At 39.9% G+C, this 21535-nt stretch overlaps 1 protein-coding gene and 1 long non-coding RNA gene across 6 annotated transcripts in view; one reads left to right on the plus strand and one right to left on the minus strand.

The window, feature by feature from the left end:
* Positions 1-21535, plus strand: part of LOC121896710 (A-kinase anchor protein 13-like) — a 171086-nt gene that overhangs the window by 141051 nt on the left and 8500 nt on the right. Inside the window, exons 23-44 of one of the 3 annotated variants that reach the window (XM_042410646.1) lie at positions 1660-1727; positions 1848-1905; positions 4897-5071; positions 6164-6270; positions 6453-6599; positions 6706-6815; positions 6935-7078; positions 7690-7815; positions 7942-8059; positions 9562-9682; positions 11806-11936; positions 12031-12107; positions 12225-12291; positions 12515-12629; positions 13996-14078; positions 14196-14387; positions 15970-16125; positions 16223-16293; positions 18230-18274; positions 18860-18910; positions 19042-19236; positions 19497-19778. In XM_042410646.1, coding sequence (XP_042266580.1) covers positions 1660-1727; positions 1848-1905; positions 4897-5071; positions 6164-6270; positions 6453-6599; positions 6706-6815; positions 6935-7078; positions 7690-7815; positions 7942-8059; positions 9562-9682; positions 11806-11936; positions 12031-12107; positions 12225-12291; positions 12515-12629; positions 13996-14078; positions 14196-14387; positions 15970-16125; positions 16223-16293; positions 18230-18274; positions 18860-18910; positions 19042-19236; positions 19497-19778 — 2639 coding nt within the window. The remainder of the gene's footprint in view (positions 1-1659; positions 1728-1847; positions 1906-4896; positions 5072-6163; positions 6271-6452; positions 6600-6705; positions 6816-6934; positions 7079-7689; positions 7816-7941; positions 8060-9561; positions 9683-11805; positions 11937-12030; positions 12108-12224; positions 12292-12514; positions 12630-13995; positions 14079-14195; positions 14388-15969; positions 16126-16222; positions 16294-18229; positions 18275-18859; positions 18911-19041; positions 19237-19496; positions 19779-21535) is intronic. The other 2 variants (XM_042410648.1, XM_042410647.1) reach the window with 2 other exon arrangements.
* Positions 6473-7447, minus strand: LOC121896711. Of its 3 annotated transcripts, XR_006096090.1 has the most exons (4): positions 7368-7426; positions 7222-7266; positions 6985-7109; positions 6473-6559 (listed from the first exon to the last, which is right to left on the minus strand). It is a non-coding gene; the product is annotated as an uncharacterized LOC121896711 (long non-coding RNA). The 3 variants fall into 3 exon arrangements; XR_006096088.1 differs by lacking the exon at positions 7222-7266 and having other exon boundaries at positions 7368-7447; XR_006096089.1 differs by lacking the exon at positions 7368-7426 and having other exon boundaries at positions 7222-7359.

The following is a 21535-nucleotide window of genomic DNA, read 5'->3' on the forward strand; positions in this document are numbered from 1 at the left end:
AGGTTTATGGTCGACCAGAATTGGTTTGTACGATGTGTTGTCCAACCACATTGGAAATCAAGTGTTACACTGTTGCTACGAACAGCTTCACTCAAAGGCGGAGTCAGAAGTTGGTCGTTATAGAGAGGGTAGAACGGGGTGTTAGAGAGACCAGCCTTGGCACAGCAGACCAATCACTGTGTGAAGTGGGTGTGAATGTTGTATCCAGAGTAGGGGTTTCTGGCACAACTTCACCTAATTCCAAGGTGCACGGAGAAGGGAAAGAAGTCTAAAGAGATCAAAACTCCAGCAACACTTGTAGTATATAGAACAACTTTATTGTTGGACCAATGTGTTTTGGCTTGTGGCCTTCATCAGATCATCATTAAACACATCACAAACAACATTTAAATAGAGCAGGTTAGGTATGAAGCAAAAAGGTAAAAAAAATATAAATAAAAATATTATATAAAATATAAAAGATAACTAATCATGTACATCCAGAAACATATCAGCCAATGGGGCATCTACAAAGATGGTTCGCATATATGGTCATGTGGCTTCAGGCCAGTTGTTGTCCCAGACTAACAGAGAGGTAAGGGGAGTGTCCAAGAAGGGACATGGTCATGGAAGGGACCATATTTGGTCCATTAACTGGAAAAGTGCAACAGTTGTCTTAATCCAAAATGTGCCTATTTGATATGACATACTTTAAAACACTTTGATTAAAATAATAATAATAGCATAAATAAAAAGCTACAAAAAAGATACATCATACAGCAATATAAAATAATACATCATAAAAACCACTACAAAACCACATAAATGAGAGATATTTAAGAATAGAAACTCATGAGGTGAGAAATTCTCATTCATGCCCCCTGAATGTTGGACAATTTCAGAAAGTTACATGTGGAGAGTTTCTGATTTGAAATATGTGACTTGAAGCCAATGTGAGGTTTGTTGCTGAGTTACAAGGCAGAGCTCATTTGGCACCACATGAGGTTTTAACCTGTATCACAAGAAAAGTAGCTATAATGTACAATAAATACAACATACAGTGTAGCTCATAACTCTGTTAGATTTTAGAATCAAAACAATAATTGTTAAGTTCCTGAATCTTTTAAAATACTGTGAGATGAGAAGAGAATAAGTAACAGGAGGAAAGTCTGCTGTCACTGTCTCTGTGTAGATGAAGATGTCAGTGTTCAGAGCCCATCACTGAAGTTTCGGATTTTGCTGACGTAGTCCATTCGCAGCAAGGCTTTAGACATGTTGATATGGATCACTGTTTGTTCCATGAATGGAAGGATAGAAGGAGGGGCCTCCTGCTGCCTGGCTAACTTCTCTATCTGTCTTGAAGTCTGTTGCATCACTCTGTGTGTGTCTGTGTGTGTGTTGTCATCGCCATGACTACGAGAGCAGTGTTACTGTGGAGGAAAACTTTGCTCGATAAACAGTGTGTGTGCAGGAAATGAAGGATGAGGTCATAATGTGACACACACACTCCTGTGTGTACTGTATAATTGCAGCTTATCCTCACAGACAGCTGACTGGACAGTGAATGTAACACTGCAGTATGGGTTTTAGTTAGTTTTATGATACTTACTACTTGAGAAAGTCACTTTATACTGCTGAAAACATTGAAAGTTGTTTCTAATGATTATCATATGTTTGCAGACTGTGGTGTTAATGTCCATAAGAGCTGCAGAGAGAGTCTGGCTGTGTGTACAAAGAGCAAAACAAAGGTAGGTGTGACACACACGTTACACAGTGATCAGGAGAGCAACACATACTATCCATGACCATAATGTAAAGCACTACTGAGTGACGTCTCCCACTTAATGATGTCTTGTGTTTGTTTCCAGCAGCAGTCATTGGTGCCAGAAGCTGTTCCTGGATCAGCTGTCAACATGAGGAGTAAATGTAAGAACAAAGGGCATTATCACAAGTCAAGGAAGAACTTCAAAACTTGAACATGTGACACAACAAGATGAATAATCACCAGTGACACTGATGATGCTCCTTACAGCCAACATTGCCATCCTTGTAACTAGTGGAGTAAACAATGTTCTAATCAGTATAAATATGGATAACGCAACATTGCTAATAAATCATAGGTTAGATCCAAGTGGTGCATGATTGTTAGAATGAACCTCAAGAAACATTGAGGCTGTATTCAGACCAAATCAGGCGTTCCAGCAAAAACATCAGTCCTCCCATTCATTTGAATGGGGGCAGTGCGTTTAGGCTGCAGGGGGTTTGGCTTCAGTGGTGCTGCACTGGCCTGCAGCGAGAAAGCTGATCCAGGGTCAACTTTTGGAGAAACGCAACCCGACATCATCAGACCGATCAGAGCTATAAAATTCTGCCATGAGGGAGGACAAAGACATTACTAGGAAGAAGGGAAGACATTTCTCTTTGTCTGATAATGTTAAAAGTAAAGTTAGACTTTGCCGTTGGCTTCCCGACTCTTTTTAAAAACGATAAGAGAAAAAGAGAGAGAGAGAGAGATGAGAGCACCAGTGACTGAGACAGAGAGCAGCTGAGGTCAAGAGAATTCGAGAGTGAGTGAGGAGAGGAAGTGGTGGTAGCGAGAAAGCCAGTGAATCAGATAAATAAAATGTTATTTTCTGACTGTTTCACAGCAATTAGGTTCTAGAACACAAATAAACATGGGCAGCTGGATTCACAAGATCATGATATCACGCAAGAATCCATCTTGTCAGGCTTCAAGTTATGTACTTGTCCAGTCAGCAACACAAATCCAGCTGCCTTGCAAGGTAAGACAGTGATAGACGGTGATAAACAGATGGTTCATCTAATTACCTACCAAGTATTTTTTGAAAGTGCCTGCCCTTTTCCAATCAGTTTCCATAGACGACTTCTCAGATGGTTCTGTGTAACAAACCATCTGGCGCGTCAGATTAACACCCCCTCACACCTCTGCGGCAGTGCGCCACAATGGCTGATTTAGTCTGAATACGGCCTCACTCTAGCTTGACCATCATAACCTTTATGAAATTCACTTAATCCCATCAGTTGCTATTGACAGGATACACAAATAATTACATGATCACTCCATTTCAATTACTCTGATTCCAGGAAGAGTCAGATGCTGGTGTTGGTCAGATGTTAGCAGGAGCTTGAACCAGTATGGTGATTGTTGATTGGCTCTGGTGTGGGTAAGGAAGAGGAGTGATGGATAAATGCCTACTGAACTTGACCTGATAGTGTGAATCGTGAGGAGTTGTCTCTTTGATTTAGAATAGAAATGCAGAACTTATAGAAATGAATCAGAGACGTGGATCAGAGGGACTAATGAATGAACGAATGCAGAAATGTATGAAGCCTCTCCATTAAGATTATAGATAATAAATGCATTTATTAGGCAGTCCATTCAACTTTAAGCAAATACATTTCTCAGGATAACATTTAATCAAGGACATATCAACAGGAATGTCCTAAACGTTAAAGGATTTATGATGTTTTGTGTACATTAGGTGCAAGAAGGGAGTTTTCTTTTAACATTATATCAACAGGTGAGCACGCATTTTAAGTTTTTACACTGGCCACAAACAAGTTATGAATCAAATTCTATTAACAATCTTGCTCACACATCAGCCTGCAGCACCATATTATTACCTTATTATTTTTATAATTACCAAAATCACCTCTCTCACCAAAAACCACATCAAGCAGTAAATAACCAATATAAATAAATGAACAGTGTCAAGTCTCCCCTCTACAAGCAAAGCTGTTTTCAGTGTGTTGCTGTGGGAATTGAGTTCATTAAAACATAACCCTAGTCTGTCATGTCAGTAACCAAATTAGTCCAAAGACCCATTAAGGTTCTTTTTACCAACCCATGTAATGTAAGATATAAAATGTGTTCATGCTCCAGAGAGATGAGGTGTTTCAGTTTGGTTACACGTGACCTGTTTTAACTCAAAGTAAGGAAGGGAAATGCAATGAAACCAGGTCACAGGAATAAGCTGTTGGTTGTCTTAAACTTTGACCCAATACATTAATGTGTGTCTACATCAGTAATGGCAAAGTCAATTGCTTAGTGATTGCTTCAAACCATATTGGTCGTGTTGGCCTGAAGGAGGGCATCTTTCATGTCATTTACGTCCTAAAGCAGAAAAATATCAGCAACAAAGACTCCATTTTTCAGATTTTCAACTTCTGCTGGTCATTCCCTGCTCTCTGTATGTTTGCCAGTCTATTTAAAGCTGTCACCAGTACCCAGCTCTTGCTTTGCTCTGCCACTGCAGCCCCCACTCTTTGCACCACAAGTGCCTCCACAAGCATTTCTCTTGCTGCTTTGCTTTAATCACTCACTTCAATCACTTCACCTCATCAAGCTAAGTGATAAGGCAGAGCCAGGTCACCAAACAATAAAGATATCACTGTGCTGTGTTTTCAATTGAGTTGACTGACCCAATTATGGAAATAAGACCCGAGATGTAATAAAGTGAAATTCCCCTTTTCCTTAGTTTTGAGTAGCCCTCCAAAAAGACAGCTATAATGAGTGATGATAAAATGCCTCCACCACATGGGCGTTCAGTATCATCATCATCAGTATCTGACCGTGAAATAGAAGACAAATAGTGAGGACAACAATGTTGTGGAGTTCTTAATATGCTATATGTAAGATATACTGTATTTTGTCATCTACTTAATGTGTTGTTTTACAGCAGTTTAATACTCCTTCCCACCTTCTGATATTTATTAGTTTGTATTAAAACAGTATACTGTAGATAGATGAAAATCTAGGTTAATGGCAAGAGTGAAGGGAAGAAATGGGACATTTGAAAAAGTGATCTACATAAAATCCATATTTAACAAGTGAGGCATCTAAGTCTATTGCTGGTATTGTATGTCTAAAATGTACACATTTATGTTTGTCTCTAGCTACATCTTCAGCATCTTCTTTTTCATCAACGTCATCCTCCTCATCACGGGAGCGTTGGTCCACAGTAACTACCCCTGATGACCAGCTTCCTGTAGTATTTTCACGGAGACACCCAAGCATCTTCAACTCACACAGCAACCTGGCCAAGAGCATCTCCACCAGCAACATAGCAGGGTGAGAAACCTCACATACACACAGCAGCAGAACACACAGACCAGCACAGTGCTGTGCTGCCACCAAAAAGCAGAACGCCGTAAGACACAACTGTGATTTTACTATATATATTTTTGGAGAAGTAGTGTGGCCAAATGGTAAGAGAGTCATTCTAGTGACCTGTGTCCATGTCTTTGAGCAAAGTACTGATAGCCTACCATGTTATGTTCATCAAAATAAGCCCAGCACTGGGCCAACATTTGCATCTTCTTAACTGAGACCTGGTCACACTGTTCACTCTGCTACTTAAAACATTCATTTAAAGCTGCATTACTTATTCCTGGCCACTGGGGGTAAATAAGTCAGTATTTTTACTAGATTAGCCTGCTGTTTGATGATGTTTGTTGCGGTGGTGTACAGAGAGTTTTTTGCTGGAAATAGCTGCCCAAGACAACCATACAGTGAATGCCCAAAGTCAAATCAAAACTGTAAAGTAAAAGAGACTAAAGAGAGACCTCTGTTAGGCTGCAGAGTTTGGTTTAATTTGTATTATGAGCGAGCCCTGTTGTATTACACAGTCATTTTATTTGATTTCAAAAATATGATTAAAGCAGGTTTAAATAATTTGTAACCCTTTATTACACATTCACCTTCATCCCTTCACTAGGGTTCCATTAGCAGTGGCATCAGCTGCTAATCAGCACAGCCCGAATTATCTGCTGATTTTATTTGATCATTAAGGTCCTCAAATAATGGTCCTCAAAAATCCAGATGTGGTCATGTCTTCTTTATACTGTTGCACATTTTTGAAGAGTAAATGAAATGTTATGTTTGACTTGTAAGGACCTCCAACACTTTGGAAGCCCTTTCCTGCACTAAGTAGTATATTTGTGCCCTGGTAAGTTTGGTGAATTTGGTTCATCTGTGTGGATTAAAACACTTTTTTGTTCTCACTGTTATTTTATCATTTTTTATGTGTTTATTTTTCTTCCTCTGAATGAGAAGCATTTAATATATTTGTTTTGAAAAGTGATATACAAATAAAAGTGGTTGTTGATGTTGTTATTGGCAGAGAGTAGACCTCAAAAACTGTCCATGGTTTTTTGCTTATAGTTTAGATGACGTCCCGCTGAAAGGTCTGAAGTCTCTGTCCCAGTCCACTGACTCTCTTCATCAGGGGAGCAAAGTCAATGCCTCAACTGAGTCACTCACTGATGAAGGTAGCTCAAGACACACCCACACACACACACACTGTAAAAACAGTTACTGTAAAAACTCCTTTTTAATTCACTCTCTTGCATCCTAACTCGAGAGACTGTGTCTGACAAGGATGAACAACAAGAAAAGTGTAGTCATTTATGTTGATTCCTGTATGTGACATCTGAAATCGTGGTGTTTAAAGGTACAGAGATGATGGACAGTCAGCTGATGGGCGAGTTTGAGTGTGACATCAAAGATTTGGAAGCTGATTCTTGGAGTGGTACAGTGGATAAGAAGTTCCTGAAAACTCTGAAGAAAGATGAAATCAAGAGACAAGACGTCATCTATGGTAAATACAGATAGTGTTACTCACTCTTAGAGAAAGATAGACCAGAGCAGACAAACTTGAGGGGTAGGTGTAGCCACTCAAGACATTGAGTCTTTTCTCTCCACAGAAATGTACCAGACGGAGTTCCACCATGTGAGGACACTGAAGATAATGTCTGAAGTTTATTATAAAGGCATTCAGAAAGAGCTGCAACTGGACACTCACACTCTGGACAAGGTGAGGAGTGTGCTGATCACTTTAACAAATGGCCATGCATAGACAATATTAATACTAATAATACGAGTGATAATGAAATTCCCACGCACTACATCTGATTTATTTGTATTTTTTTGTAGATTTTCCCAGTTTTGGATGACCTGTTGCACACACACACACGTTTCCTCACCCTGCTGCTTGAGCAAAAGAGAGCTTCGTCAGCTGAGGGACAGAACAATAACAGCTTCCTCATCTGCAGCATTGGTGAAGTCCTGGTCAATCAGGTGAGGAAGAAGAACAGACCTTCTGAAAATGCTGCAGGGATGAAAACAACACCCACTCTTGATTGTTAGGCTCTTGGGATTCATTTAGAAATAAAGGTTTTTAGGATTTATTTAACTGCCAGACTCCACTGAAACTACCTTACCTTCAAATAGAGAGCAGATTGTTAAGGTTTCAGTTGTATACTCTGCTGTGTATTTACAACATGGCTTTTTGAAAATGACCACGCTGACTGAAAAGACAAGAGTCTAATCTATTGATACATATATAATATGTTTAATTTTGTCTTACTTTTCATAGCAGCAGCATCTTTGAAAGTTCAACAAAGTGCTAGCATCCCACAGAGGAAGTAGTTGGTGGTTAAAGGTTACAGGAAATGTGACAGAGACTAACAGTCACTAATGCCCCTGGTGGCCGCAATGTTCACTACAGCCATACATACAAAGGATAGAATTCTGTTCACTGGAAAATGATATGACTTGAATAAAAAGAGAAACTGTGGTTAATGGTAGCACTTAAGTAAAGGTCTGGATGCCCTCTGGGGATCACAGATATCTGCAGTACATTTAATGGCTGACCAGTAGTTAAATAAATATGTTGTTCTTTATTTCAGTTTTCAGGCTGCAGCGCTGATCGTATGAAGAAAGTTTATGGGAAGTTCTGCAGTCGCCACAATGAAGCTGTCAATCTCTACAAAGACTTGCATGCTAAAGATAAACGCTTCCAGGCTTTCATCAAGGTCAGCACTCATCTCACACCAGCTCCTTTCTATGTGCTGCATATGTTTAATGGGACATTAGTACAAAGCTCTGGTTCATCTTCATGATATTGCATTCTTAACTTTTGAACCTTTCTGTCTGTGCAGAGGATAATGAGCAGCAGTATTGTGCGAAGGCTCAGTATTCCAGAGTGCATTTTATTGGTCACCCAGAGGATCACCAAATATCCTGTTCTCATTCAGAGGATACTCCAGCACACCAAAGGTAAGGATGAAGACACATCTCTACAGAGTCACTGAAAGTGTCCATAGTTTCTGTCATAAACACCCAGTGTTGCATAGAAATAAAAGAACGTTGTGGACATTGTGTCTCCAGCAGCAATGACAGCAGTTTTTTTGAAACACATGTAAAAACTGTGTAGTTATGTGTGGGTAAGATCATCATTGAAACTGTAGAAGTTGTAAATATATGACAGCATAGTTAATATTACACTTGTACAATCTGACTATGAAAACGGAAATTCAAATTCCAGTTGAAGCGTTGTGAACTCATCAGTGATTTTTGCAAATAGAAACATATAACTACCAATTTAAAAATGTAATGTATGATAAATGGAATAAAGACAGAATATTGACCCATGGCATAAATTCAAATCAAATCAAAGCAACTTTATTTATATAGCACTTTACACACAGAAACAACAGAAAAAAAAGATAATAACAATAACAATAATAATTAAAGCTTGAAGCAGTGATGATCGACCCTCGCACCTTTGTGCACGCTGGGGCGTGCCACAGTCGAAGTGCTGTTATTGCAGCACTACATTATATTACATTACATTTACAATGCATTTACCAGAGGACAACAGACATGGATATACATTTTCCCAAATACTGCATTGCATGTAGGAGATAACTATCACTAGAAAACATGCACTAAATGTACGTTATGTTGCTGCATATCAAATGTAGACCACTTTAAATTTCATGTAAATCAAAGGAAGTTTGTAACACAAGGCTTGCTTTCAGTTGCCAGTAGGCAGTGCTACCCAAGTAGATCTCTAATATAGCAAAACATTTATTGGAGATCGCCTGACATGCATATGCATTTTCATGAATATCGGATGTTGCACGAAGGAGTTAAATATCACTTCCTGTGTCCACTAGAAAACACCCACTAATTGTATGCCATGTTGTTGTATATCATGTGTAGACCACACCCTGTAAATTTCATGTAAATCAGATGATGTTTGTCATGTAAAGCTGATTTCCTGTTGTCAGTAGTGTAGTTGTCAGAGCCATGACTTTGTGATGCAAAAACTATTTACATTTTGGGACATACTAAAATCTTGACAAATGATTTCTTACACAGCGATCTCACATTCAGCAGACCAAATTTGGAGGGAGGGGGAGGCGAGGATGGAATTGCGTGTAGTGGTAATAAGATTCGTTCATAAGTTCATAATCAGAAGTTCATAATTTACTGAACGGGATACTTTAGAGACAGAATTATGATGTCTGAGAGTTAGGCAGATTGGGATGTGAGGTTGACAGTCCACGTCCCACGAGTGGTAGGGGATCAAATTTGGCCACTTGTTGTAAAAATTTCACTTGTAACAGGGACCCTACCAGTAGATTTACGTTGGCAGCGAAAATTATTTTGATCATGCGTGTGGATTACTCCATGGTGGCATCATACAATAAATGGAATAATAGAACCAAATCAGTGTAAGATGGGTTTACCTCGTGACTGCTTTGCTCTAACAGATACAGATGAAGACCACAGCTGTGTTTCAGAAGCATTGCGGTGTGTGAAGGAGCTGATCACTGCTGTGGACAGCAAAGTCAACGAGCAGGAGAAGAAGCGAAGACTGAGGGAGGTCTACAGGTATACTAGACTGACTAGACACTACATACAGTATATATAGTGGCTGTGCTGGAGTCAGTTTCTGGTGACAAACTAAATAATCACTCTAATGTAGACTAGTGTATTAGCTGCTAGATTATAGGATAGGTGAGGTGCACACTACAGTAAAAATATACAGAACTGCCCTAAATACTGTTTTTGTGACCAAGTTTGTATTGAATGATTTCTGTTCTGTTGGACTTCATATTTCACTTGTAAAACATATTTCACAGCGTATTGATGTTGAAAAACCTTCCTATTGGTCACTGAGATAGTCTCAAATAAATCATAAAAGCTGAGGTTCAAAGCTCACTTTGTTCCTTGGAATCAGCAGTTGAGAAAACTCATCGCAAAGTCTATTAATAGCTGATGAAGATCATGTGATGTGATCAAAAGCTCCAGAACAGCTACTAAATACATCTTGGGAAAAAACTGTTTTCTCTTATTATAAAAAATTAACGATTTACTACAGATATAACTGTTAAACAAAATCCTCAATATGAGTTGACTGTGAAGTCAAAATTTCATTTGATTTTCTTTTTTTTCTCTTTTCTAAGAGAAGTTTTCAAATATTTTTAAGATCTTTATAGATAACAAAAACAATTGTTGTTGAAATCCAGATTAGCTCAAATTAAAAAGAAGATGATGAATACATAAGAATAAAAATAACTTGAACTGCCTTATAATAGGAGAAGACTGTGTTCAAACTAAGTCTTCAAACTTTATGTCCGTCACATTGTTCCTGAATTTCTCATCTCTTGATCTCTGGAATTTTTCTCAATAGTGTCATTGTTAATGTATCAGATTAAGTTACAAGAAGAACAAAGTGCTTCCAGAGAGAACCAGAAGGATCTCTAGGGAATGTTTTAAAGGGAAACTTCAGCATTTTTCAACCTGGACCCTTTTTCCCATCTTTTTGTGTCTAACTGACAGTGACAATGGAGACAACAATCTTTGAAATGAGTCCGGTATTGAGTGAGAGCGCCTCAGCCAGCAGCAGTGTAATCCTTCAGGGCAATAGTGCCTTGTCAATGTACATCCACTAAAAGTGTTTGTTTTTGCCGCTGGCAGGCTCAGATTGTTATTATGAGTGTCTGACATCATTATGGAAAGGACCATACACAGAAAGAAAATGTTCTTCGTCACCTTTCAGTTGATCTAGTTTGTTTGTATTGTGTGTTACCAAGTCTCGCTCAAGGAGAAGTCTTGTTCTGAAATCTCACGAGAGTTGAGTTGTTGTCGATATCAGCTAAATATTCAGCCATGAAATCTTTAAGATAACACTAAGCTATGCTTTCTGTTCTCCAACACGACAAACTCCTCCCGGCACTCCTCTCTCCAACTCTGTCATGTCTGAATATTTAGCTGATTTCGACATCAATTCAACTCTCGCAAGATTTCAGACAAGAATTCTCCTTGAGCAAGACTTGGTTAGACACAATAACAAACAGACTTCATCAAGTGAAAGGTAAAAAAATGTTTTATTTCTCCGTATGGTCTTTCCATAATGTTGTCAGACACTTATGATAACAATCTGAGCCTGCCAGTGGCAAAAACAAGCACTTTTAGTGGATGTACATTGATGGGGCGCTATTACCCTGAGGGATTATACTGCCAAAATGAAAAGGAAAAGTGACATAGAATATGCACTGTGATATGTATTTCCTTTTTATGTGTGCATTTACTGTGCCTCTCTTTTCTTAAAAAAAACAGCTCCCCTTCACCTGCTCATGAAAAATAATGACATTGTTTTGTATTTAGCATTAGTTGATTCATGCTGCTAAAATGCAACACACCTCTTCACTTTGCTTTCTGTGTTGTGGTGTGGTTCATTCAGGTATAAAAGCTAAATAACTGTCATTACATGTTTTTTCATGTATTTATGACACAGAAAATACATACATAAAAAGGAAATGAAAATAACTTTGTACATTTATTACATTGTTTGATTTCTTTCATTTAGGCATTGAAAATCTTCCATAGATCCTCACTGTCAGCTGGAAACGATGTATTTTACCAATGCATTTACTGTATGTGTAACTCAGTCTGGACAAGAGCTAAGTGACTGAACTGTAAACATGGATTCTGTTTTGTGTGATCTTCAGTCGCACTGACAGTAAGTCCATCATGAGGATGAAGAGTGGTCAGATGTTTGCTAAAGAGGACTTGATCAGAGGGAGGAAGCTGCTGCATGACGGAGCACTGCAACTGAAAAACTCAGCCGGACGACTCAAAGGTTTCCACTCTTCATCCTATATATATATAACATGCATTTGTAAACAGAAAGTGAAAAAAAAGTTGTGTAAATCCTTTGTTTCTTGGTTTTGCAGATGTCCATGCCATGCTCCTGTCTGATGTGTTGGTCTTTCTTCAGGAAAAAGACCAGAAATATGTCTTTGCTTCATTGGTTAGTTTGACATTTCAAAAAGAAACTTTTGTCCATATATGCTGGGTATATATATGGAGTATATTCTCAGTGATTCGGTTTGATTTGGAATTGATATAATTCTGTGTTTGTGTTCAGGATCAACGCTCTACAGTCATCTCTCTACAGAATCTGATTGTCAGAGAAGTTGCTAATGAGGAACGAGGTGAGTCTTTTTCTTTTCTCTCCTTTACTGCATTTGTCTTGTGATTCTTCTTTTCTGTACAAAGCATTACATGCTGTTCTTAAAGTTTAAACAACTAAATTGTTCAGGTAGAGTTTCATATAATGTGATACATTGTTGCACAAATATTACATTAATATGGATCAATGAATCAGGTTAATCATCGGAAACACTGCTTCAGGCTTTCATGATTTGTCCCCTGCAGGTCTGTTTTTAATCACAGCTGGTATAGAGAGACCAGAAATGGTGGAGGTATTGGCTAGTAGCAAGGAGGAGCGCATCACATGGAGGGCCATTATACAGGACGCCATGCACTGCATGTAAGGACACACACACACACACATGATGTTCTCATTCTTACTCACTACAAACTACATCATAGTTGTCATAATAGAGTTACCAGATGTGGATTTTTAAGTTCACTGATGCCGCTTGAGTTCTATTTTGTTCTGTCTAAAGCAAGTAGCTCTGAACACTGTTTGTTTTAGAATGAAGAGCTACTCAGTGTGATGGGGCACAATCAGGTGTCCATCCCTATATATATTTTCAGTGGGAAGTTTCTCCCCTTGCTGGACGAGCTCACACTATGTAGAAAGATAGAGCTGGCAGTAGCGGTGCCGCAGCAGCAGCAACGTTGTCTTTGTGGACACTGCAGGCCTGCGAGAGGCAGCAGTTCAGGGATGCACACGCGCTGCTCAGGTAGAGGTAGGCTGTGTGGCCCAGGCTTAAGAAAAGCAAAACGACAGATAAAGTACAGTACAGTCTGAGTACAGCACTCAGATTATTAAGTTTTTACCAAACTGTAAGTTGTGTCTCTATTAGATCTTGCAGAAGTGGTTTCTGGTTTGACCTATCACACCTAACATAGCTGTGCACACTCACAGCTTTACAACTGAATGGACAGTCCACAAGAAGACAACATTTTGAAGTTACTAGATAACTGCTTAATTGGCAATGGCCATATTCCCAACATGCTTCATATGCAACGACAACAACAGCAAGAAAACATGTACGCTTTAGTACAGGCAGTTACTTGAACAACTGAATATAATGTAACATGAAAGTATTGTAAGCATATGCATGTATGAATAACATGTAAATACCTGGAACTGAAGAGTAGATCATTTTAGGTGCATTCAACTTCATTTTTTGTTCATATGGTGGTATGAATGAAAAAAAGTTTGACTGGTTTTCTTAAAGCTTGTCATTATCTAACTGCTCCTCTTAAAAGCTCTATCTCACAGTGTTACCACATTTTAATAAGTTTAGTGAGTCAAATGTTGTCTTAAGTAAAAAGGGATGATGGGCAAGTACATAAAATAAGATCCTGCCTGCAAATCAAGTTTTTTTTATTGATGATATTTTACCTCTCGCTTCAGTCAATTTTCAGTCACGAGCACAAAGTATGTGCTGTTTTTATCTTGGCGACTGATGGTTAAGTACTGAGATGTGGTTGTGCTTCAACTGTTCAAAATCTGATTAGGACCCAAGTGGATAGAAAGCTTCTGAAAGATCCTCCCATATGGATTCTTTTTCAGCTTTTTCAGTGTCTTAGTTCAACGGTTGTGTTTTTCTGAAATGAGTTTTTTTCATTTTTTTTTTCATATTTTTTTTTTTCGTGTATACTATACATGAGCATGGGACGGTGAGTGCACTGACTCTGGTGTGTATTTGTTTGTTTGACAGGGAGAAAGATGAGGATGAGGGCGTTCCCAGTGAGACAGAGGAGGACAGGAGGCAGCAGGAGAACAGAGCAAAGGAGATCCGAGGTGACAGTCCATCTCCTCTATTCTACTCTATTTTATTCTGTTCTATTCTACTCTATTCTATTAGGTTCTATTCCTACATCTCCATTTCTTCATGCATTCATTTGTGTTTTATTGCAGAGCTTTTACGAAGAAAAGACGAACAGATCATCTCCTTATTGGAGGAGAAGGTCCACATCTTCAGAGACCTGGGTGACTGTAATCCTGTCCCCGATGATATAAACCCACAAGTCAGGGAACGCATGTTATTCAGGGCCACACCTGATGATGTCACAAAGGGGGAGCCAATCATAAAGGATGCCCTGAGGGAAGGTCAGCAGTCTTAGCCTCTTTTTCATGGTTCTGAGGTTATGTAATATTTTGTGTGTTTATCAGTCTATAAAACAAGGACTCACTGTATCTCTCTCTGTCTGTCTCTCTGTCTGCACTTTGCAACAACAACTGTTTATCCGATCTACTTCTCACTTGGTGGGTGTATTGCTTAGGACCCAACGAAGTGCAGTGTCAGTTTGGTGCAATTTAGACATGCAACAAGGCTTCAGGGCTCTGCGACTGTATGTCATGAGCACAGCCGAAGATCAGAGCTGTACAGCGAGTCAGAGAAAAGTATTTTCACATGATGTGCTTAGACATGTGACATATGTATTATTAATAAACTGTGAATAAACAAGTGAACAGCGAGCCGGTCAGCTCTGTGTCTGAGTGTGGAGTATGCTGTCCAGGAGTAAGGAAAGAGCTGGGTGTTGAAGTGGTGACTGTCCTCCACCCCTGGAATGGAGCATTTCTCTGAATCTGGAAATGAATTTGGATTAGTGTGAGTGGATAATCTTGCTCAGGATAAAAATTTGATGATTTGGAAATTGTATAGGGCCTAACTGGAAATGGCTAGATGACGTGCGTAATCCTTAAATGACAAAAAAATACTGAAAAAATATTGAGTGTGAATGTTCATTGAACCCTCAAGTCCCTGCATGAGTTGTTTTCACCAAAAATATTTTTTCCTTCCAAGCACTTTATTAGTAGGTACACCTGTGTAATCTAATTGAACGGTGTTCCTAATATTTTGTCCACTCCATTAAAAAACATGAGGGGGGCAAAATATTAGGAACACTTTTTAATATAATGCACTGCAGTACACCAGCACCACCCACTACGACCTCAATAATAAACATAAAGGTGAATTATCACCTTTCTGACAATGTCAACAAAAACTGAAAATGTATAAGCTTTGTAAAAGTAGAATTTATGGCAGAGCTGTTGTATTGGATTGCATTAGATTGCACAGGTGTTCCTAATAAAGTGGCCGGTAAGTATATGTTTTTGATTTGTTTGTATTCCATAATGATAAAACCATAAGCATGAGCTCAGATGGCGATCAGAGCTCAGAAATGTTTTTTCACATGGTGAGCTCTAAAAAGAAGAAGAAAAGAAGACGGCAAAAACAGAGCTTTTAATCAAGAATGGACAGACTCTTAGGCTACTTCTCACAGGCAGCTCAAAACCAGTGTGTCTCATATGAGCACAAATCTTTTGAGCAAACATACCCATTCAAATGATCACAGAAAATAAACAATCTAAGAGCCCGATATGATCGATCCGCTTTATTGTAGGATGCACATATTTTCAAAAGCTCTCTGTTATATGTTTTATTTTGAAATGCAGCCCTTATTTCACTTGACATGAGAAAAGATTCATGATTACAGTACTTAACATCTGTGTATATACTCAATCACACCTCACATCAAAAGTATTCATATTTCTATGCATTGAAGCAGCAGTACCAGAGGCCAAGCAGTCAGCCCGTTCTGAACAGGCACATTTTGAATGGGCACTGCCCTAGTTAAAGATTTAATGTTAATACCATGTATTTTCTTTTTAATCGTTCTCTCTGCAGTGGAGACCCTGCATGCTTTATTAAACAGTGGTGTCGGTGGAGCAGGCTGCAGTGTTCCAGTTGGCCTGACAGGGGGCAGTGTGGGATCGGTTTGTCTGCCTAGGAGAGCTGAGACTTTTGGAGGCTTCGACAGTCATCAGATGAACAGCAGCAAAAGTAGGACACATACATTCATACACATGTAAACTCGCTCACTTCCTCCCTCCCTCCCTCCCTTCAATCCTTACACCCCTATTTTCCTCTCTTTCCTTAGATGGAGAGAAGGAAGAGGGCGATGAATCACTGGACCTCCGCAGGACTGAGTCAGACAGTGTGTTGAAGAAGGTGTGTGTGTGTCTGTATGTGGTTATACATGTGTATCCATAATGTATTATTGATGAAAGCATTTTCTACTCAGATCTCTTGAAAAAATAATCTCAGTGTCACCGAGTGTACCTGATAAACGAAGCAGAAATGGAAAAACTGTTCAGCTCTTTCAGACCCAGTGGAATGAGCATGATAAGTTAAGATTCCTGTCAATCAAGCTGACGCTCTCTCAGACATACCTCTCTTTAAGCCTTAGCACTTGAAAAAAGACACTTTTGACTTACTTTTTGCCACACCAGCAGCATGGCTTCATGGATGGCAATGCTATTGGATCGATTGCCATGAGGTTTTGTACAGACATTTATGGTCCCCACACAATGAATCCTACTGACTTTGGTCATTGACTTTACCTCTAGTGTACCAACAGACATTCATATTCCGTAGAGCATGAAATTTAATGATTGCAGTGATCCCTTTACTTAAATAGCACACATTAGCATGCTAACATGCTAAACTAAGATAGTGACCGTGGTAAACATTACCTGCTAAACATCAGCATGTTAGCATTGTCATTGTGAGCATGTAGCTAGTGCAAAGCACTGCTATGCCTAAGTACAGCTTCACCTCACAGAGCTGTTATGAATAAATCTGGGGCTAAGCCAAACTGGTCCTGGGCATTTTTGGGGGACGGGGGTAAACCTAACTCACAGTTTGCTAAGGCATAGTATTGAGTGGAGGCAACAACTATCCCAGAGACTGTAATCTCCAAATCTGGACAAATAAAACTAAAACTATCTCTCTATCTGGAGAGATACCACTTGATGTAGACCATGAGAAAGGAGAGGTTGGAAGGAGGCCGTCGGGTCATTTAAAACTTAAAAAAATGTTACTGCTGCTGTGCTTTGTGTGTAAATGCATACAGCATCTCTTAATTTGGAGACACACCTATCTGTGATGCTGCAGGTATTAGATAAACTCAAAGGAAAGAATTCTATAGTTTGTGGGCAAAAAACAGAACATCAGTAGTGATTTTTCTGCAACTTCACAGATAAGGCCATTCAGTGACACATGACCAACATTCATTTGTAAGATTCAGACATGAATCTAACCTGTTACAGACCTGTCTGAATCACATAATAGTTGTAATTTGATCAACATTTCAATAGACTAGATGCGAGAGAAGTAAAAGAGGTGTGTGTGTGCACCTCTGCTAGTCAAAGCCACACTTTTGCTGTCTTTGCAGTTTATTATTGATCAGTCTCAGAGCTGAAGTGTGGAGAAACCTTTAAAACTCTGGAAGCAGCAGCTTGGAAGTCCTGTTTGGACCACCTCCACATAATCACATAATCACCATCATAATTCCTTTTCTCATAGGTAAAATGAACTCTTGTGCCTTATCTCACTCCACTGTAGAAATAACTTGTTGACTGTATTACCATGTGCTGTATGACCATTAGAGAAACCACAGCCTATTGTGGCTAATGTGCAGGCATAATGTTTCAGCTATGTGTGTCAATGTTACTGACATGAATTATATGCTATCTGGTCCAGTAAAAATGCCAGCCAGTATTCTAGCTTCATGGCAGCACTTCTGCTGCCAGTTGCCCGTTGGTTACAAAATAAAGCTAGCAACTATGAAGCTATCTTGACATCCAAGACTGTCTTGAAAGTGTAAATATGAGCTCTGTATTTCTGTATCTGTAGCAAGGAGTGTATCCCAGCAGCAGACATTGATGTCACAAGTGTCACAACCATGTCATAACATTTTCCTCACTTGAGCTTCATGGTTGGTGCTACTTAGTAAAAAGCAAACCCACGTCTGCCCCTACATACCTTTCCAATATCTCCCTGCTTGACACTCTCTGCCAGTGTTATGTAACAGTATGGCTGTGTGGATGTTAAATGTGCTGTAAATGTTCAAATGAAAATAAATGTGTGTGTGTGTCTGCCTCAGGGAGCCACTGCCAGCCTACAGATGTTGGTCAAGAGAAACAATGAGGTAAGCATGCTGGTTTCATATTTCACCCTTTCCCCACCCTCTGGCCTCTGTATGACACTCACTGCCAGTGTTACCGTGGTGCTAGCACCTAACGGAAGGTCACTTGTGTGTTTGCTGTTCAGAGTCTGGTATTTTGTAAAAGCTAATTCACCCAAATTACAAAATATTTTCTCACTTACAGAAACACACATTCTCACTTACTAAATATGTTCTTCTTTAAACTTTCTATTGAAAAGTGTGTCATTGTTCCTTTGTTTAATTGCAGTTTATCATCGGTTTCCTTCACTGTCTTGACTTGGCTGTGCTGCAACTTAATATCATGTCAGAATGAAAGTCGAGATGATCACTTCATTGTTTGGACAAATCTGCTCCCAAATCTTTTCAAATCTGTTTTTACCACAAGATCAGCCTGTGACATCATGTGGATTGATGATGATGATGATATTGATGACGTATAACATATCAACATCATATCATTTATTGTGACATACATGAATCTAGGATGACAAATGGCTGTTGCATCTTAAAATAGTTCAAACTGTAAATACTGAACCTTTAGTTTAAAGTGACGCTGTGTTTGTCCAGCAGGTCCAGCACAGTGTGACACATCTTCATGACCTGCTGATTTCACTGCAGGTACCACAAACACATTATTTCCTCTACAATCAGGAAAGAATGACTATAAACTTTGCTGTGTCATATAAAATGATTACTGAGACCTCATTTCTCCATGTGCTGTGTATGTAACCTTCTCTCCCTGCCTCTAGGCTGTGGTGCTCCAGCAGGACTCATTCATCGAGGACCAGCGGCAGGCCATGAATGAGCGGCTCACCACCAACTCCTCAAGACACTCTTCTTCCTCCTCGCTCTCATCCTCTTCCTCCTCCCGCCCCTCCTCCCTCATTGAGCAGGAGAAACACAGGAGTCTGGAGAGACAGCGACAGGAGGCCGCCAGCCTGCAGGTTGACTTTCACTAGTGCTGCTGCACTTTCTGTTTTCACTGCTGTTTCCTCTTCAGTCTGGTTTCTTTTCACATCATGAGTAATGGCTGATGTGAGCTGATACTGTTGAGCCTTGATACTTAGTTTTGCATTATATTTGTCTTGTATTGGAATCTCACACTTTTTATTGCCTTTTTACACCACTACTACACCTTTCATCTTTTTTTTTTACAAATCTTACAGTTACTGTAACATGTATACACCTTTGTTGTGTATTTAAGAAACAGCAGGCTGCACATCAGGAAGAAAAGAAGAGGAGAGAGAAGGAATGGGAGTTGAAGGAAAAAAGTCTGGCAGAACGGGAGGAGAGGCTGCAGGAGGAAGAGGAGGAGACCGGGAGGAGGCGTCAGGAGCTGGCAGAGGAGAAAGAGACACTGCAGAGGAAGAAAGACGAGTACCAGAGAGACCTAGAGAGGCTAAAGGAAGCCCAGAGGAGGCTGGAGAGAGACAAGGAGGCCCTGAGGAGAGACACTGAGAGACTGGAGGCCATGAGGAGAAATGAGGTCAGCATCTGGGGGGTTTCAGCCTGTACAGTAATCCATACAGATGCAGCCAGGCTAAAAACAATTGAATATAAAGTGCTCCAAACAAGGAGGACCATGCTAGCCCATTGCAGTTCACTTTCTTTCTCTATCAGCAGTAGTCAGAGGCACATTTCCTCTCTTCCACTGGTCCACACCCACATAGCCTCCTCTGTCTGATTACACCTGTTGTCTGACTTTGTGTGGAGCTTCGTTTGGGATTTGTTGATAGCCCGAAGAGATGAAACTAGTTTTAAAGTCCAAATGTGCCACATATACAGTATGACGCTTTGACTGTTAAACCAATTACATGATGCTTGAGCTGCATAATTGTACGTGTTGGCGAACCAAGCGAACTTTCTGCTCTAGACACATGTGCCAAACAGTACATCTTTGAAATATCAAAACACAAGTCATTCACCGTCAGTGAATGTTTAATGTCTTTTGACCACTGACAAGTGGCAGAGATGGAGGCAGCTATGTGTGACACCCCCTGTCACACTACTGGTAAACTCTTGTTCTGTGTGCAGCAAATTTGTCTTTTTCACACGTGATATGCTCACACAAAGCTTGAAAGTGTGCATTCAAACCCCAGCAAGCTTAAGAACCATTGCTGCATTAACAAACTGATCATATTAATGTTTCATAGTGTAAACAATCACACTTGGGCGGCTGTGGCTCAGGAGGTAGAGCGGGTCGTCCACTAATCGGAAGATCGACGGTTCGATTCCCGGCTCCTCCAGTCCGCATACCAATGTGTCCTTGAGCAAGATACTTAACCCCAAAGTGCTCCTGATGACACAGTGACATCACTAAAAAGAAGTCTTACACCGTGTTTACAGAGAAAGCACTTTTAGCAGAGTAGCAGCAAGTGCACCATTTGTGTGTCTACACAGCATTCAGGTACAGTGTTGAGCGTAGTCACCAGTGTTTTTGAAACACTCAGAGCCCAATACACAATGACTGTAGTTACCGTGTAAAAATGGAGGAAAATAAACTTAAAAGACTAAAAGTGCTCTTCACCGATCACACGTGTATGACATGTGGGGCGCGGGTGGTTACAGGGGGCTGTGTAGACAGCTAGATCTTCTCTGTTTTTAATTTCTGTATGTATGTATGTATGTATGTATGTCTGACTTTGTTTGACTTCGCACTCGGCAGGTGCACCGCTGGGGACAAAAGGGAGTGCATTCTTGAATTTGGTGCAATTTGGCCATTCAAAGCTGTACAAGCCTGCCATGAGAGATAAAAGCAAACAACATCTCTCTTCATTTGATAACATTCAAAGTTAGGCTTCGTTGTGGGTTTCCCAACTCATTGTAAAAAAAAGACTAGACAAAGAGAGAGAGAGGGAGAGTGAGCAACAGAGAGACAGTGGGGGAAAGCTTTCTCTAAGAGAGAGAGAGAAAGTCCATGAATGACAGAAATACAACATTATTTTTTGAATGTTTCACAGCAGTTACGTTCTAAAGCACAAACAAACAACCATCAAACACTCAACAGGTGATTTACTGTGGACACAGATGCTGTTTTGGTGCAATTTGGACATGCAACATGTTTAATATTAATAAACGCTGAATAAACAAGCAAACAGCGAGCCGCTCAGCTCCGTGTGTACGTGCAGCGGTGGCTGTTTGATATAAACACCGTCACATCACAGCGGGGTGGGGCTTCTGGACTCTGACTCAAGTTCAAACTTGGCATGTGTACTGCTGAGGACTCAAGGAAGTGCAGCAGTG

This window comes from Thunnus maccoyii, chromosome 5 (assembly GCF_910596095.1).
Source record: "Thunnus maccoyii chromosome 5, fThuMac1.1, whole genome shotgun sequence".
In the NCBI taxonomy this organism is placed as follows: Eukaryota; Metazoa; Chordata; class Actinopteri; order Scombriformes; family Scombridae; genus Thunnus; species Thunnus maccoyii.